This window comes from Panthera uncia, chromosome B4 (genome assembly GCF_023721935.1).
Source record: "Panthera uncia isolate 11264 chromosome B4, Puncia_PCG_1.0, whole genome shotgun sequence".
NCBI classification, from domain to species: Eukaryota; Metazoa; Chordata; class Mammalia; order Carnivora; family Felidae; genus Panthera; species Panthera uncia.
In genome coordinates, this window is record NC_064809.1 from 100,086,603 (window position 1) to 100,105,157 (window position 18,555).

The 18,555-nt window shown below is 40.6% G+C and overlaps 1 protein-coding gene across 1 annotated transcript; it reads left to right on the forward strand.

Annotated features, from left to right (window-relative positions):
- Nucleotides 1–6,234: 6,234 nt before the first annotated feature.
- Nucleotides 6,235–17,091, forward strand: LOC125919355 (synaptotagmin-1). Its single transcript, XM_049625993.1, has 3 exons — nucleotides 6,235–6,731; nucleotides 9,472–9,605; nucleotides 14,013–17,091. Exons 2-3 carry the CDS (start codon nucleotides 9,495–9,497, stop codon nucleotides 14,217–14,219), a joined length of 318 nt encoding a protein of 105 aa, XP_049481950.1. The 5' UTR covers nucleotides 6,235–6,731; nucleotides 9,472–9,494; the 3' UTR covers nucleotides 14,220–17,091.
- The last annotated feature ends 1,464 nt before the right edge of the window (nucleotides 17,092–18,555 follow it).

Below are 18,555 nucleotides of genomic sequence, written 5' to 3' on the forward strand. Positions count from 1 at the left end.
GTGGAAATCAGAAAGAAGAAATAGGACTATAAAATTCTCCCATGGTAGAAAGGAGTTAACAGAAAAACTACCGGAGGAGGTGTAGATTCGCTCCCCCCCCCCCCCAGGTAATACCTGTAAGTATTACTCTGTCCCCAACAAGAGCAACGAATCTCAAAGCTGTGGGCTTTCTTTTCCCTATTTCCTCATTTTCAGCAGCATAAGGAAAGTTAAGATACTTCATACGCCCAAGTGTATCGACATTAGCTGACCTCACTACCTGGAAAGAAAGCTCCATAAATCACAGTTTTGACTCACACTATCCTAGAGCCTCCATAAATAGTTTCCACTGACAACTCTCAAGTTTAACTTTTCCGCTCTGTGTAATTTGATCTATTGACTTCAGGAGTAGGAGGAAACTGCATGGGATGTTGTATTAGTTCCCCCATCTCACACCTCAAGATGAGGTGGTCATGAAAGAAACTCTCCTTGTGCTTTCACCACACATGTGATTAAATTCTAATAGACCAGTTGCTCAGAGTGGGTATGCTTCCTTCGAGAAATAAATCTGGCACGTGGGGCCAGATTCTGGCTTACTTCTGCAGCAAGTAGGGTGATGGTCGACACCAAGTTAGCAAGGCTGGCGAAGAGTCTGACACCTAAATACTGACGTAGATGTCAGCCCTTCCACAAAACTATAATAAGAATTAAGAGGCGTTGGGCACATAGTTGAAGCACTTTCCACACAGAGACTCAATTTAATGTTCACAACTCTATGAACCAGGTACCATCATTCCCACCACTTCACATTGAACAAAATATGACACCAAGAGGCTAAATAACTTGTCCAAGACCATACAGCCAGTAGCAAGGTCAAGATTCAAGTCAGTCTGGCTCCAGAGTTTGTACCTGTAAACATGACACTGAATTGTCTCTCCAACACATCACAAAGCAGCACATTCTAAGTTGGAAGACCCTGGTTTGAGTTCTCAGGGGGCAAAAAAATCAGCCTTCAGGAGCCCCAGTCTCTTTACTGGGATTGTTGTAAGGCTTAAAGGAGATGATATAATTTTTAAATATATATGCATAATCTTAAAGTGCTTTACAAACATAAATGAAAATTATCATATTAAACTTTGTGATGTATCTTACTTTAAAAATTATTCTCAGCTAGTATTTCATCCATTTTCAACCAAATTTACCATGGATTCTAAAACAGTTGTACCTAAATAAGCAATCTTCTGATTATATGCTCTAGGTTAACCTTTTTTTTTTTTTTTTTTTTTTTTTTAATGAAAAAGACAAACTTTTTGAAGGCTTTTGCTTTGAACAACAGAGTAATCCTTTTTAGGTGCTTGGAAAAAATATGAATTTTCCCCCAAGAGATCACTTCTTAGACCTATTTAAATTTGAGTCTCATCCTCAAACCTTCCTAGATAAACAATAGAATCCTCTCTACAACTTTGGTTGTTGTGTTAGTCTTTTACCGCTGCCATGATAAACCACAACAAACTTCATTTAAAAAGTGACATATGGTTATTATCTTATAATTCTATAAGTTACAGGCCTGACACAGACCTCACTGGGATAAACCCAAAATGTCAGTAGGGTTGCATTCCTTTCTGGAGGTTCCAGGCAAGAACCCATTTCCTGGCCTTTTCCAGCTTCTAGAGGCCACCTGCATTCCATAGCTTATGACCCCTCCTCCATCTGCAAAGCGAGCTATGTCACACACCTCTGACCCTTGAATCTCTTTCTGACCACAACCAGGAAAGGTTCTCTGCTTTTAAGGACTCGTGTGATTAGATTGGGCCCTCCTAGATAATCTAGGATAATCTTCTCATCTCAAGATCCTTAGCATTAACCACATTTGCCAAGTCCCTTTTGCCATCTGAGGTAAATGTTCCCAGGCTGTGAGGATCAGGATGTGGCCATCTTTTGCAGGATGGCCTGCCTATCATAATGGGTGAATTTTAACAAAATAAAACCCCAGTTTCGTATATTAAAAAAACTTGTCAACATGTAAAAGTTTGAAAGTGATTTCATTACAGTGTCCTGAAAAACCTCTAAGTTGTAACAGCTATTATGACAGAAAAGAGATAGAGTTCAGTTAGGCTGACTTCTGATGAAAAGAAAGCCTGACAAGTGGCGAGTGAAGGGTAGCAATGCCACACCGATAACAAAATCAAATGACAGACCTCCAAATTATCCAAAACGAGGTGATGAATCTGCACTCATTGTACCTGCAGTTTATTATTACGAATGAAAAACCTTCTTTCTGATCCCAGTCTATCATTTTCCAGAACTGCAAGCTGACAGTCACATATTATTAGAGACTAAATCGACATAAGAGACTTTCCTTTCTACCAAAGTTAGAAAAGGAAAGAGGCCCTACCAGTTTTTCAAAGATAAATTAAACAAGTGAAGTGTCCCAAGTCCTGCATGTGTTTCAGTGGTAACAGGGATTATCTAAACGGTGTCGAAGGAAGGTTTGCATTATTGGTGAAAGATGGTCATGAGTTCCATGAGTGCTTGTTTTGGGGGACAAAATAAAGCGGTGCAGCCACAGAGATATGAAGTCCCTGAGGACAGTAGCCCAGTTTTGTAGCTTGCATATTTTTCCATGCCATTTCCATGTTTACAAAAACCTAATGGACATTTGGATGTCACACATGGTGTCCAGCAGTTGTACTCAAAAAAAGCAATAGCAACAGCAGTGAATCTCCTTGCAGCCTATTTTATCATTTCCATAAAACCATGTCCTGTTGTGTAATGACCAGAACTTCTAAGCCACCAAGAAACTCCGAATCACAAGGATTTGCTTTGTGGAACAGCCCCTAAAACAGAACAAATTTAATTATAAACAGTCCTACTCTGCAGGACAGGTGATCCTTACTGCAAAAAAATATGTGCATCCTTAAAGTATGGGTGTGACTCATAGTTAGGTGACTCATGGCCTTCCCTTTAGAAGACTCATTCATAGTTAGGGAGACAGGAGCAAGGTCTAGATCCCAGAAGTGACTAATGAGCTAATCAAGAGATTAGGGCCATCTCCAAAGGGACCAGAATTCAGGACAGGATTTTCGTGCGAGGAAAGAATCAGAGGACACTTAAGAAATCAAGCCAATCAAGGAGTGAATGGCAATGGAGAAGACTGGAGAAAATGGAGCTGCAATCGAAGACTTCACATGGCTGAACCAAGAAGATCATCAAACGTGTCCACCTTGAATACATAAGGCATCAGACTTAGTCAAGATTTATCCAGGCACAAAAGGTGATAAAGAAGATCTCTAACAACCTATGGAACGTGAGAAAATATTTGCAAACTATATATTAGATAAGGGCTAATATCCAAAATATTTAAGGAACTCATACATCTTAATAGCAAAATAATAATTATCTGATTAGAAATGGACACAGAACATAAATGAACGTTTTTCAAGAGAAGACATGCAAATGGCCAACAGGTACGTGAAAAGATGCTCAACTTTATTAATCATCAGGGAGATGCAAATGAAAGCCATACTGAGAGATCACCTCAAACCTCTTAGAAACGCTATTACCAAAAAGATAAAAGATAATAAGTGCTCGCTAGGATGTGGAGAAAAGGGAACCTTTGTGCCCTGTTGGTGGGAATGGAAACTGATACAGCCACTATGGAAATAGCATGGAGATTCCTTAAAAAATTAAAAATTGAACTACCATAAGATCCAGCAATCCCATTTCTGGACATACACTTGAGGAAAATGATATCACTGTCTCAAAGAAAAACCTACATACCCACATTCACCGCAACATTGTTCACAATAGCCAAGATGTGGAAACAACCTAAGTGTCCACTGATGGATGAATAAAGAAGATATAGCATGAATATATACAATATATACATTTATATAAAGAAAATGTTTTACATATTACCAATTCTAATTATTTTTTTCTTTTTTTGAGAGAGAGAGAGAAAGAGATTGAGAGAGAGAGAGAACCCACATGCAGAGAAGGCACGTGGGGAGACAGAATCTTAAGCAGGCTCCATGCTCAGCACAGAGCCCAATGCGGGGCCCACAACCCTGGGATCATGACTTGAGCTGAAACCAAGAGTTGGATGCTCAACCGACTGAGCCACCCACCCACCCCATTAACTCTAAGTATTATTAACATTATTCTAAATAATATCCTAAAATAAAAATATTATAAATATAAATATATAAAATTATTTAGCCATAAAAAAAGAAGGAAATCCTGCCATTTGCAACCACATTGATGGACCTTGAGGGCATTATGCTAACTGAAAAAAGTCAGACAGCAAGACAAATCCTGCATTACCTCACTTATATATGGAACCTATTTTTTTTTTTTAATCAAAACCTATAGGACACAGAGAGTGGAATGGTGGTTGCCAAGCTACGGGGTGAGGGAAATGAGGACATGTTGGTCAAAGGCTACAAATTTATAAGATGAGTAAGTTCTGGAGATCTAGTATACAGCATGGTAACTACAGCTGGCAATGCTGTATTGTATAGCTGAAAAATTCTAAAGAGAGTAGAATTTAAATGTTCTCACTACAAAAAATAAAGATATCGTAATTATGTGAGGTGACAGATGCGTTAACTAACCTTATTGTGGTGATCACTTCACAACACGTAAGTATATGAAATCGTCACATTGCACATCTTAAACTTACACGGTGTCATGTGTCAATTACATCTCAATAAAGCTGGACGGGATGGTGCGGGGATGGAGATAAGACCTCTGAGTTACCGCCAGCCTTGATTTTGATTAAGATGGAAATTCTATCCGCAAAGTAAGTTGCTTTGGTACCTGTATCAGGATTGATCTGCACAGGCAAAGGCTAACTCTACCCATTGATGGCGGCCCCAAACCTGTTCCACTTCTAGCCCTCTGCCCTTCCCTGTAAGTATCATGACATTATGGAATATATCTGAATCACTGTCAGAATTGGCAGCTTCTGCTTAGGAAAGTGACAGGTCAGCAGTGACCTCTCTGACCTCCCAGCTACCTCTCTCCCCCTTGCTTTCTTCTTGTTCCACAAACATGCAGAAGGATGTGCACCTCGGAGCCTTTGTGTTTCTGCTCCTGCTGGCTGATGCAAGCTTCCACCACACTCCGTCAAGTGACTTGTTCCTTCCTGTCATTTGATTCTCAGCTCAAACCTGCCCTCCACAATGAGGACTCTGCTGAGCACCCTTTCCAAATTACCTTGTTCTCCCTAAGGCACTAATCACATCACACGAGAACTTGTCTCTGAATCTGAAATTATCTTGTTGCGTTTTTAATTTGCTTACTCAAACGGCAGATGCAGAGGAATTTTCTTGTCATGTACTGTGCTAAATGAATAAATACATAGTCACTGAGCATCTCCTGAGAAAAGCTATACCTTAGTTGGGTTGATAGAGTTTCAACACACGAACATTAAGAGGCATAAACACTGATTTATGGGTATTTAGCGTTTGGGTATTTAGTCAGTGCCAAAAAGCAACTGGAGACTTGACCATCTCTGTAAATGTAAAGGGGCTTTGGGTGGAGGAACCAGGGAACTTCAAAACCACACAAGGTGTCTAAACCAAAAATCCGTATTGGCTGTGAACAGCAAGATGGATTATCAGTGAAAAAAAAAAGCCTCCTCCTTCATTTACAAGTATTTGCACTAGACCGTTTAATTAACCAGCTATTTAGTTGAGGGAGTTGGGTCCTCATCTCTAGGTGTGTTTTTTAATGAGATTCTTCATTATGGAGCACCTGGATAGCTCAGTCTGTTAAGCACCCAACTCTTGATCTGAATTCAAGCCCTGCATTGGGCTCTGCGTGAAACCTACTTAAAATGAAATAGGGGTGCCTGGGTGGCTCAGTTTGTTAAGCAGCCGACTTCAGCTCAGGTCATGATCTCACAGCTCGTGGGTTTGAGCCCCACATCCGGCTCTGTGCTGACAGCTCAGAGCCTGGAGCCTGCTTGGGATTCTGTGTCTCCCTCTCTCTGCCCCTCCCCCACTCTCTGTGTCTCAAAAATAAACATTAAAAAAAATTTTTAATAAAAATTTACATATATATGATATATATATAGATATATATGTATGTATATATATTCTTCATTATGATGAAAAATATTCATTACAAACCGCTTGAGTGGATGTAGCACTCAAACCAAAACCAAACACCCCAAGCCACACATATCCAAGTAACGTAGGCATTTAGGACAATGGGAGGTGACCACACTAAGAGTACGAAGATCCAGATCACAAGGCCTACGTAAATCCCACTTATTCATTCAGCAAAAATCGAATAGCGCCAGGCACCGTTTAGTAAATACTGAGAGAATACCGCAAAGTTCTGTCCTTCGGGAGTTCCGTTCTACTGGGGGACAGGAGGAGGAAGATGAAAGCAACTTGTTCTGGCCCCACTGGCCCCGCTAGAAAAGTCGTCTTCACACGGCCCACGGGTCTGGCCGGCTCACGCGGCCACCGCAGCCACAGCCTGCGGCCGCACTAGTGCCAGCGTCTCCAACTCTCGCGTTGTTTGGGACCCGCTGCGTGGGACCAGGGGCGCTGCCGCACGGACCTGCTGCACAAGATCACCTGCCGCCAGATCACCGCCTCGAGGTGAAGGCGGAGGATGGAAGAGATGCGCCTGCTCCTGGGAAGGCTGAGAATGAAGAAAATGGGGAGTCGGAGGCCTTCAATAAGGTAGATGGAGAAAAGGCAGAAGACAAGAAGAGGAGGAGGAAGAGGAAGACGATGGTAAGGAAGAGGATAGAGACGAAGATGAGGAGGCTGAGGCAGCTCCAGGCAAACAGGCAACTGAAGATGGGGAGAGATGGGGCGCCTGGGTGGCTCGGTCGGTTGAGCGACTGACTTTGGCTCAGGTCGATCTCACGGTCCGTGAGTTCGAGCCCCACGTCGGGCTCTGTGCTGACAGCTCAGAGCCTGGAGCCTGCTTCAGATTCTGTGTCTCCCTCTCTCTCTGACCCTCCCCCGTTCATGCTCTGTCTCTTAAACATTAAAAAAAAAAAAAAAAAAAAAAAATTGAAGATGGGGAGAGAGATGATGTTGACACCAAGAAGCAGAAAGCTGACAAGGATGACCAGACACCATAACAGGAAAAGCTGAACTTTAAAACAAACAAAAAGGCCGCCATGACCATTCATCCTCCACGCCCAGTCTCAGAATCTAAACGTGGTCACCTTCAAAACGAAAGTCCTTCCCACCCACTGGCAGCGCCCCCACAGTGACACGTGCTCCCCCCACACAATCCAAACCACAACCTGAATCTGCAGCAGGAAAGGACGGCCAGAATTTCCCAGGCGCTGCTTTTTCTTAAACATACTTTAGAAAGGAAAATGTGTTTATAATCTTTATTTACATTTTATATTTTTGCTCATATTGTTGGGGTCAGTCGTTTTTAACCTTGGATGAACAAGCTAGTCTTGGGAGCAGTCTCTGTCCTACTTGTGGTGTGACCATGTTCATTACATCTCAAAGGAGAGTAAAAAAAAAAACTTGTAAAACACACGCGCGCGCACACACACACACACACACACACACACACAATCTTACTCCAGTAACATTTTTTTTGTGTATGTACTTAGCTGTACTTTAAACAGCTGTTTGTATGAGACGGTTAAAGAGGTCAAAGATAAAAGGTGTCTTTTTTTTTTTTTTGTCTGAAGTTTCTGTGGTTTGGGCCTGTTTGATGTATGTGTAAACACTGTTGTCCAATAATAAACCATAATTTTATTGTGCTGAAAAAACTGCAGACCAGAAAAGGTTGTTATCTAAAAATATGTGGGCATTAAACTAGATAATCTGTAAAGCTCACTCAAATCTCCACAGATACTGAAAGGCGGGGGCAAGGGGGTGGGGGGAGATATTTTAGAAGGCTTAGCACTGATTGTTTTAGGGGAGTAAAAATGTGGATGATTTTAATTTTTTTCTTCTTTTTGTTTATCATTAGGTTCTGAATTTTGTTCTATAATGAATATGCATTACATATGAACTGGAAAAATATTTAAGAAAACAGTAGAGAGATTTTACTATCAAACTTGGATGTTGGTTCTTAGTAACCTGAATGTATGTCCTTCATCCATTAGTAATGAGAACTGTAAATGGGAATCGTCTTATCCCTCCAGTGATTTGCTTATTACTTTACCTTTACCTAATGAGACTTTGGGGAAAATGATAAGGGAATTCTGCTCCTCTTCTCATTACTTCTGTGTGTACTGGCTTATTCTCTACCTGGGGATGATTGGGCACAAGTCCTGAATCAATAGATGGCTCTCTCTCTTTCTCTCCCTCCCTCTCCACCCACACCCTACCCATCACTACACTTAGGCATCATACACACACACACACATACACACACACACACACACACACACACACACACACACAGAGGTGGCCTCTTCTCTCCCTTTTACCTTCAAATCTCAGCTTATTTTTTAAAACATTTTTTAATGTTTATTTTTGAGAGAGAGAGAAACAGAGCGCAAGCGGGGGAGGGGCAGAGAGAGGGAGACACAGAATCCCAAGCAGGCTCCAGGCTCTGAGCACCCCTAACATTTAAACTGAGATTTGGGGGCGCCTGGGTGGCTCAGTCAGTTGAGTGTCCAACTTCGGCTCAGGTCATGATCTCCCTCCCGGTTCATGGGTCCGAGCCCCGCGTCGGGCTCTGTGCTGACAGCTTGCTCTCCTACTCTCAAAAATAAATAAACGTTAAAAAAAATTAAATGTTACCTCCACAGAGAGGCCTTACCTGAGCAATCAAAATATAAGAATTCTGTTGCTACCTTAGACTCACCATACTATCCCTGGTATTCTCAATCATATCTCTATTCTGCTCTTTATTTCCAGAGCACTCTTGTTAACTCTTTCATATGTATTTCACTTCTTTACAAGCCTCCTGTTTCCCCCACAAGTTTGAAGTTCCATCATGAAAACAGCAATGATCTGTTTTGTTCACTCCCATCTCCATAGGGCGTAACTAATATTGAGTAAATGAATAAATGAATGAATGAAATGGCTCCTTTGTCCTTTCTCTGTCAAGAATTCTATTCCCAAGCAGTAGTATGCTGCAACCAGTACTTTGCCAGCTCAAAGAGCCAATTGTTAATATTTCAGGGATTTAGTAAGCTAGTTGTTAAACTACTTAGTAGCTTGCAATTAGCCATGCTGAGAGTATTTCTACCATGGACGTTGGCCAATGTTACATGTTAAGACTTTCTTTTTTTCCCAAAGATGCTTTATTGGCATACTACAGCTCTTGTCCCCTAAATCCACCTATAAATATTGAGATATCATGGAAATAAACCTGGAGAATAGGTTACTTAAAATCTTTCAATAGAGAATGTTTATTTTTTTTTTAATATCAAATATTTACTATACAATGATTTTCTTGTTGGGAATACTTGAGATTTTTAATAAGCTAAACTGTAATCTAAAAACGTGTCTCTGATCTCCTGAAGTTTTTGTTTATGTTTTTCAGATCCTTATGTGAAGATTCACCTGATGCAGAATGGCAAAAGGCTGAAGAAGAAAAAGACAACAATTAAAAAGAACACACTTAACCCCTACTACAATGAGTCATTCAGCTTTGAGGTACCCTTTGAACAAATCCAGGTAATGTCAAACATAATTTTGTCTTCCCATTCAATTTTATTTCTTCAGATCACATAAAGACACAGACCTTGTGAATTATCAGTGCTCATGCCTTCATTAGAATTGCCATTCTTATCCCCATACACATTTGATAATCAAGCTACATCCAGAAGGAAATGATAAAATATACAGCACAGGATGTGCTGATTCATCAGCTAAAAACAGCTGGCATTCTGTTTGGCAGAAATAAAATAGGAAAAAAAAAATCAACAGAATGACTCTGCTAATTCAAAAAGTGCATCCATAAAGGTTAAAAGGCCAAGAGAAAAATGAGCTTTCACTATTTATTGCCAAGCCATAATATGTAATTGTCCTTATCACAGCTTTATAGCAAAAAAAAAAAAAAAAAAAAAGAGATAAAAGAAATATTTTGGTTGATGCTAAATATGCAGCATCTTTAATCTTTCATTTTTAAAGAGTGATTTACAATAGAAAAAATAACTAAGTCATATTTTGTTTAAATTCAGCTTCCTATTTCTGAGTTGGAATGGATGGACATTTTTGTAAAGATAAAACCTTCACTTGCCAGATAATAATTGTTATGATAAGGAGTATTCTATTAAAGGAACCTGTGGATAACATGTTCAAAACAGGATGCTACAAGTAGCCACAATAGTATATGATCTCATTACTTAGCAATTTTTAAGTATATTTAGGTTTTCTTACCTCATATCCATAGTGAGACTATTGAAATTCAAAGTTCACATCCAATAAATATCAGCTATTTCTTGGGAATCTTTAATGGATATCAGAGAGTCAAATGTCTTAAAGCAACACTATTTTTGCATTTTATTGAATAATTGATGTGGGCCTATCTTTTCAGTCATATAGAAACTTGCCCATAACATGAAGGAGAAGTAACGAGTAGGCATCAAAACTACAACATGGAAATGTCTAAAGGTCCAGAATGTAAAAAATCAGCAAATATTCTTTAGTTGCATATTTTTCCTTTTTTAAGTTTATTTATTTATTTTGAGAGAGAGAGACAGACAGACTGCGAGCACGGGAGGGGAAGAGAGAGAGGGAGAGAGAGAGAATCCCAAGCAAGTTGTGCCCCATCACTGCAGAGCCCTGTGCGGGGTTTGAACTCACAAACTGTGAGATCACGACCTAAGCTGAAACCAAGAGTTGGAGGCTTAACTGACTGAGCCACCCAGGTGCCCTGCATATTTTTACATTTAATCTAAAATATAATTTAGAATATATATATATACATATATATGTAATAAATCACACCTTTATTCCATGAAGAAAACTAATATCATAGCTACATGTATTGTAGTGCCTAATTTAAGCACTTTATGCATAACCTTATTGCATCTTTATAATAACCTCATGAGAGAGGTTATTACCCCAATTTTATATATGAGGAAACCGAGGCTTAGAATTTCCTCATGTGTAAAACAGGAATAATAGAGTCCACATCCAAGTGAGCTTATGCATATAAAAGCACTTGGAAGGGCACCAAGCACATAGGAACATTCAAAATGGTTGCCATCATCATTATTATTCACAATGTTAATTTTGTCTTTTTTTTCATATTAACATTTTATTAGAAAATAGATCTAACAGGGGCACCTGGGTGGCTCAGTGGTTGGGCAACGGACTTCGGCTCAGGTCATGATCTCACAATTTGTGAGTTCGAGCCCCGCATCAGACTCTGTGCTGACAGCTCGGAGCCTGGAGCCTGCTTCAGATTCTGTGTCTCCCTGTCTCTCTTTGCCTCTCCCCCACTCGCACTCTGTCTGTCTCTCAAAAATGAATAAACGTTAAAAAAAATTAAAAAAAAAAAAGAAAATGGATCTAACAATAAGGTTAAAACAATATATAAATCAGTGCCTTCTACTAGAAGTATCTGTGAGGACAGACATGTTTTATCACTGGTGGGGTCCAATACAGTAGTCACCAGCCTCAAGTGGGTGATGAGCACCTCAGCCACCAGTGTGATAAAGGAACCTTATTCATAATTTAAATAGCCATATGTGGCCAGTCACTACTGTATTGTATAGGGCAGTTATTTAAAAATCACCAGGAATCCCACCATCCTCACATCAGGTCATGGTCTTTCTCTAACTGTTCTCATATGCAAATTGCACATACTTAAATTAATTACTTTCAACAGTTGTTGAAACAGTTACATAACAACAGTTGTAACAGTTGTTACATAAGTAAATGACATTCCAGAGGACACTGATTCCCTGGCCCCAGTCACTTGTTTACCAGCCTGAACCAGTGAAGCTACTGCTTTGGGCCCACTGGCAAATCCCTAAAATATCCAATTTTCTCCAATTTATTTTGCAATATTTGTTCAGTGAACCCTTTTTTGAGTTCTAAGAACTCATTCCTATGGAAACTAACACCTCATGGAGTTTTGGTTTTTTTATTCTACAAAACAATATAAAGCAGGGTATTGAGATGAAAAATCCTATTGTAAACTTTCTTGGAGCTACAATTCTACACCTTTAACAAAAATAAATGGGTTTTTTCTTCAACTATAAATTGCAGCAGATGCAAATATATTAAAAATGAAGCACATTACAAACAAGACATATGCTGGGTTTCTGGGGCAGCATTTTAGAGGAGATAACATTCTGTCAGGACAGAGAGAACCTGAGCCCATCACTGACAACATTAGGCATGGAAATAATGAGCACATCTTTGACTGCATCCCTCCTCCTCTGCTTCTTGGCAGTTTGCTCTAGTCTTCACATTTTCCTAGAGAAACAATTGAGCATTTTCCATACCAAACTAGGGGTCTAGGTTTCCTTTCTTCCCAGGTTACAAGATTATCTGCTTTCTATTTGTCTCTATCCCTATGAAATATATTGTGAGCAAAATATGCTGATTTTCAAAAGCACATGTAAATGTTATAGTCCCTCCCCTAAAAATGTATAAATAAACTATCTATGCAGCTGGACAAATTAATCCAAGGCCTTCATAAGGATGTTTTGTCTTGAGTGCTATTACTCAGTACATTCCTAGGTGAAATCGTCAAAGCCCACTCCAGCCATTCACTCCAACCTCCACAAACCCCGTTGCCTTGGTGCCTGACATCCCTAATGCTCCTACCCCACCCCCATTCCCTGCAGTATGATTTCATCCTGACGAATTTGCTTGGGCAAAGTTCTGAGAACTTTTCTGAGAACCAAACTGATTCTGTTCCCAACACCATCCAATGGATAGATGATTCCCTTGATAAGGTAATCAGTCCGAGGCCACACAAGGGAAGATGGAGTTTGTTTCCTTTATCGCCAGTGTGTTGCATTTTACATTCTAAATTCCATTTTCAAAAGCGGCCGTTGTCTCTGATGTGAAGCTGTACATGGGTGCCGCCTCTTAGCACATTGGTACAATAATGCGGTGCTCAGACCACAAAGTCCGCTAAAGGGCCATAACTCAGCAGGAGCCCCATCCTGCCCTGGCTTCCATCATTACATTTTCTGTTCCTTTTAACTCTGGCCATCAAATGCTATGCATTCTACTTTATTCTAAGCCCTTTATCTCTACACTCAGTTTCTAGAGTCGAGCCATCACATATTTTGACTAAGCAAATCCATTACTTGGGAAGCAGAACTAAAATGTGCTTTGAAAAAGTGTGTCTTTCATATCATAATGGCATGGGTTTGCTTTCGTCAATTCAGGCAGTTCAAAAGCGTAAGTTATTAAATAAACTCTCACGATGTAATGGAATCACCGAAGTAAATCTTGTGTGGCCTGAAAGGTTATTTCCATTTGAGATCAGTGCTGGATACACAACAGTCACTCCGTAAATGTTCATTGAGAAAAAGCTTCAATGGGAAACTTATTTTTAGTTGTGACTTTTTAAAGCCTTTCACTCTATTATCACATTTAATGCTCGCAATAATCATGTGACTATTGTACCGAATACCAACACCAGAACTCTTGCTGATGAGGTGATTGAAACGAATGAACCCAGAGGTGGACACAGTTTACAAAGACGACAACGGCACCAAGGGCACAGCACAGACTGTGGAGAACAAACCACCCATTCCTTATATGACCCCAGGCAGGGAGCATGACATCACCTTACCTAAATAATGGCAGTATCAATCGGATCTGTTGTGAGAAGTGAGTAGTTCATGTAAAAGACTCAGAATTGTGCCAAATACCTAACAAAAATTAGCATTCATTTCAGTATTTTGAAGACACTGAAGAAGGTGATGATGATGATATAGTGATGGCGAGATACGGATCAGACGCAGGTTTTCGTATTCAAGTAATTTTCAGTCTTGTTTGGTGTTTTGAGATCAGTTCTTACCTCCAATTGCTGAGATCTGAAGGAAGCTTTGCAATAGGGCTTTATCTACAGGGCTGGATGATTCATGTTTATTCTGCATCCTCTTTCAGAAAGTGCAAGTGGTGGTAACTGTTTTGGACTATGACAAGATTGGCAAGAACGATGCCATCGGCAAAGTCTTTGTGGGCTACAATAGCACCGGGGCGGAGCTGCGACACTGGTCAGACATGCTGGCCAACCCCAGGCGCCCCATCGCCCAGTGGCACACCCTGCAGGTCGAGGAGGAGGTTGACGCCATGCTGGCGGTCAAGAAGTAAAGGAAAGAAGCCTTTCTGCATCTGCCCACATAGTGCTCTTTAGCCAGTATCTGTAAATACCTCAGTAATATGGGTCCTTTCATTTTTCCAGCCATGCATTCCTGACAATTCAGTGGTACTTCAAATCCTGTTTTAATTTGCACAAATTTAAACGTAGAGAGCCCCTAAGCCCTTCGTCATGCCACTGCCCTCCAGATCCACTCTTCTTTTAAGCAATATGATGTGTAGATAGAGCATGACTGAAATTATTTATTGTATCACACCGTTGTATATACCAGTATGCTAAAGATTTATTTCTAGTTTGTGTATTTGTATGTTGTAAGCGTTTCCTAATCTGTGTATATCTAGATGTTTTTAATAAGATGTTCTATTTTAAATTATGTAAATCGACTGAGATATAGGAGAGCTGATAATATATTATATGGTAAATATAGTATTGTCTGCATTCCAGCAAAAATATCAACTTGTAAGGCACTCGTACAGTGAAACTGACATCTTAAAGGACAACTTAAACCTGAGCTTTCTATTGAATCATTTGAGTACCAAGATACACTTACACCACATATTTGCTGGGTGAATCCAATTTTGTAGAATTTCTTCACAGGCAAATTAGTATGATCTGAGCAGCGTCCAGACTGACCTCCAGGAAGCATAGCCACAAACCAGAATAGCATCTGTCTGTACATAGCTACAAAGCCGAAACAAGGGCTTCACTCTCACATTCGAGGAAGCAACTGAACAGGAGCCAATGACTTCATATTACTGCATACAGAGTAACAATATGACGGCATTCCGTGAGTGTGTGTGTGTGTGCGTGTGCATGCGTGTGTGCGTGTGCATTTGTCTGGGGATGGGGTGGGTGGGAAGAAGCTGAGGGGAGAAGTCAGCATTTCTGAATTATTGCCTGACGATTTAAAAAGAAAAAAAAGTAGCTCTCCGTTATCACCTTTATACAAAATGTGCATCCTGTGGTGAATTCTGTTCCAGATTTCATACCTATAATAATTCCAAAAGGTTTGCACATTAGACTTTGTAACAAAATATTTTATTACACAAAACCATATTAGAAGGAATGCAGAATATTTTTAACACAGCAATCTGTGCTTATTACACAAAATTACTTTGTGGTAAACAGACAGTATTGTGATCCCGTCAAAAGATGAAAAAAAAAAAAAAAAACAATTAGCCATAGTTCTGAATGCACTTCAATTAAGCCAAAACAGACAGCTAGTGATCTTTTTATATGCTCTTTTTACTTAAATAAGTTTTAATTTGTCCTTTAAAAACAAAAAAGGTGAAACAATACCAAGAACAAGTTCCAGCAAACTGAAGCAACCTCTTATGTATACTAGACGCTTGACTTAGGAGGAGTTTTTAACTGTTTCCAATGTCATTATGTAGTAAATGGCACTATTACGAAGCTACTAGTCATTCCATAAGAGTCTTCAAGGACTGCTCTGTGTAGCACTGTGACTGCCGTGTGTGCTTAGACACGTAGTTTCCTCAGTGGACAGCACTCAGTTTATTCCGTAGTGATGTTGTAACAATACTGCCATTCCCTCCTACTGCACTGCCCAAGGTGTGTGTAGCACAAACAGTTCCCATTACAAAGGACCAATTCAGAACTGAAAAGCTATGCGTAGGACAAGAGAGACACACAGAATGGGGTGGAACACACAGCATTTTGTCAAGCACTGTGCAATATTCCATACTTTCCCCTACTATGGTGGACAACCAGTTCGTGGAGAGGCAGCCCGTTAGCTCACGCTGCAGCCGCTCCCTCCTGTGACCCACTGTAATTCCCAGGCCACGACAGCAGTGGTGCCTGGAAGTAGAAGCTTGTCTTCGCAAATACCAAAACAAGATGGAGGAAAACCAAGCATGAGCCTCATGTTCAGACGTTAGGATACCATGCCACGTTTTTTAAAACCTACAGAGAATTCAAAAAGGGCTCATGGGAGGCTTCACACGTGGGGCTGGTTGTTTCCTGATAAAAGTAGAATTCCCGTCATTCTTCTTTTCCCATCAAAGAAGAGGCAAGCCCTTGGCCATTCTGCCCAGTCACAGCAAACTCGTTAGAACTGGGACAGACACAAAGGACAAAGGAGAATAGCATCTCCCTCTTCTGTGGATGGGCCATACTTTTTTTCAAACGTAGGTAATAGATGATGCACATGTCATGATGTGAGATTAAATATCAGTTTGAACAGAAGAGTCAAATGGGAATCTGTCCAGTTTAAAAGACCAAACCCCACCAAAGAGAGGGAGTTGATGGACTTTAAAAAATCCCTTCCATACCAGAAACTGACATTTAATTTCACTCTATTCAGCTTTAAGTTGTTCACACTGAAACAAAACTTTAAAGCAAGCAGGTTCAGCTGCCGGATATACATTATTTCTTGCATTAAAGTACTACTAATGCATTCTCTTGCAACACTGCCAGACATGGGACTGTCACCATAGAATTAGTTGGTACTATGCCATCTTTCACAAGTCAGTGACCGAACCTGCTTTGAGACCAAGATTCATCCTCAGATATGCCACATGTACCTTTCTGACAAAGCTGTGTAAAGTATTAGAAGCTGATGCTCTAGAAAGATCCTAGTTGCCTTTGTGTATATTTACTGCCTGCTTGAGTGTTTCTATGTGTGGGTTTTCTCTGTATCTTGTAGAAATGTTGGGGTGTTTTCTTCTGCCATATGGCTCGTGGCCCGCGAGCCAACTACTTTAGCTGTATTTACCTTCATTTTTGATGAGGTGGTTTAAATTTTGTTTCACTTTGTGTAGTGACCCCACAGTAGTTTTCTGATTGTTGTTAAAAATGACTTAACATATTACATGGATACTCAATAAAAATGTTTTATTTCCTGTTGATGTTGCCGCCTTTCAACTCTTCTCCTTACTTGACTCTGGCCTGTGGACTTTGGGGGCTGCTGGAAGCAGAGGCAGCTGAGAAAAGCCTACAGTGAATGCCTGTCTCGGAGTCATGCCTGCAAGTATAGAATGGGTGAAGGGACAACAATGCCCAGATGGCATGGCCGTCACGTCCCAGCGTTCCTCATTCTCAACACGTGTTTCTCTCTTCCTGTTTATGATCGATTCATCCGGCACATTTTCAGGCTTTCTGCTTTGCTTAAAATGTGTCCTCTAGGGTTTCATTCTACAGCTTAAGTCACACAGCCTCTCCAAAATGGGACTGAAAATAAGATTTTTTAAATTCCATTTTCAGAGGACGGCATGACACATGAAATACCCCGCCTACTGCAATTACTAGATAAAACAAGTAAACATCCTTCCTCCACTACATTGAACATTTATTAGTGCCTACCATATACCATGTTTTTACTGGATGACGGAGATGCAACAAATAATGTAATAAGGTACCCCTGGCCCCAGGGAGCCGCTCCACAGTCTCAGAGACCTGTGAACACACTGTCACAGTACACAATGATGTCTGAGTCTCTGAGAACCTTCTCTAGACCATAGTAGACACCACGGGGTGCCACCCTGATCCCCCTTCAGCACTGAGGCACTCAGCCCGAAGCTGCTGGAAGCTTGCCTGATGGCAGCTCACGGAGATTCCCTCTGCCCTCTACTGAGGAAGCTGCCTAACTAAGGTCACGCGTCCTCCCTGGCCACATTCCGTGGGCCCATGCAGGCTCTCTTGGAAGCGATATCTCAGTTTCCAGCCCCGAGGGTTTGTTGAGAAGGGCTATTGCAACTGCTGTGCGCTTCACTTTCTCCCTCACCTCACGCCACCCTCCTCCCTCCTTTACAGATGTTATTCCCAAGAGCACTCCACCATAAAACCCCTTCGGCACAGAATCTGTACACTGAGAATCCCAGCCTAGGACACATTGTTCAGGGGAGGAGAGATCAAGAAAAGTTTGAGAGGTACGTCCTAAGGGAACTGGTAGGAGTTATCCAAGTCAGAGAGTAGGCAAGACTGTGGCAAAATTTATCTCATTATCAAAGCTGGCTACACCATACTCCCTTCAGCCAGCTTGTGTTAGCCACTGGCAAACAGGGATAGGGACTGAGGCAAAACAGCCAGACAGTCAGGGGAAAGACCATTTCATTATATACACTCCAAGGAAGAAGTTGACAGAGTTCTAAATGTAAGTTGAGAAAAGGAAATTTAACGCCTGCTTAGAATTAGGTGCAAAAACAAAGCAAAACATAAAAAGAAATCAGCGTTATAAATATAATTATTTGGTTGTCAAGAGTGAGCATTTTGCTTCTTCTTACATAGCCCTCAAAATCAGGTACAAAACCATTTAAAGAATATTTCTTTTTTAAATCTTTTAATGTTTATTCATTTTTGAGAGAGAGAGAG

Coding starts and splice junctions, on each gene's coding strand:
- LOC125919355 (XM_049625993.1), top strand. CDS start 9,495: ATGCAGAATGGCAAAAGGCTGAAGAAGAAAAAGACAACAATTAAAAAG. Junction 9,606..14,012: donor TACCCTTTGAACAAATCCAG/GTAATGTCAAAC, acceptor ATCCTCTTTCAG/AAAGTGCAAGTGGTGGTAAC.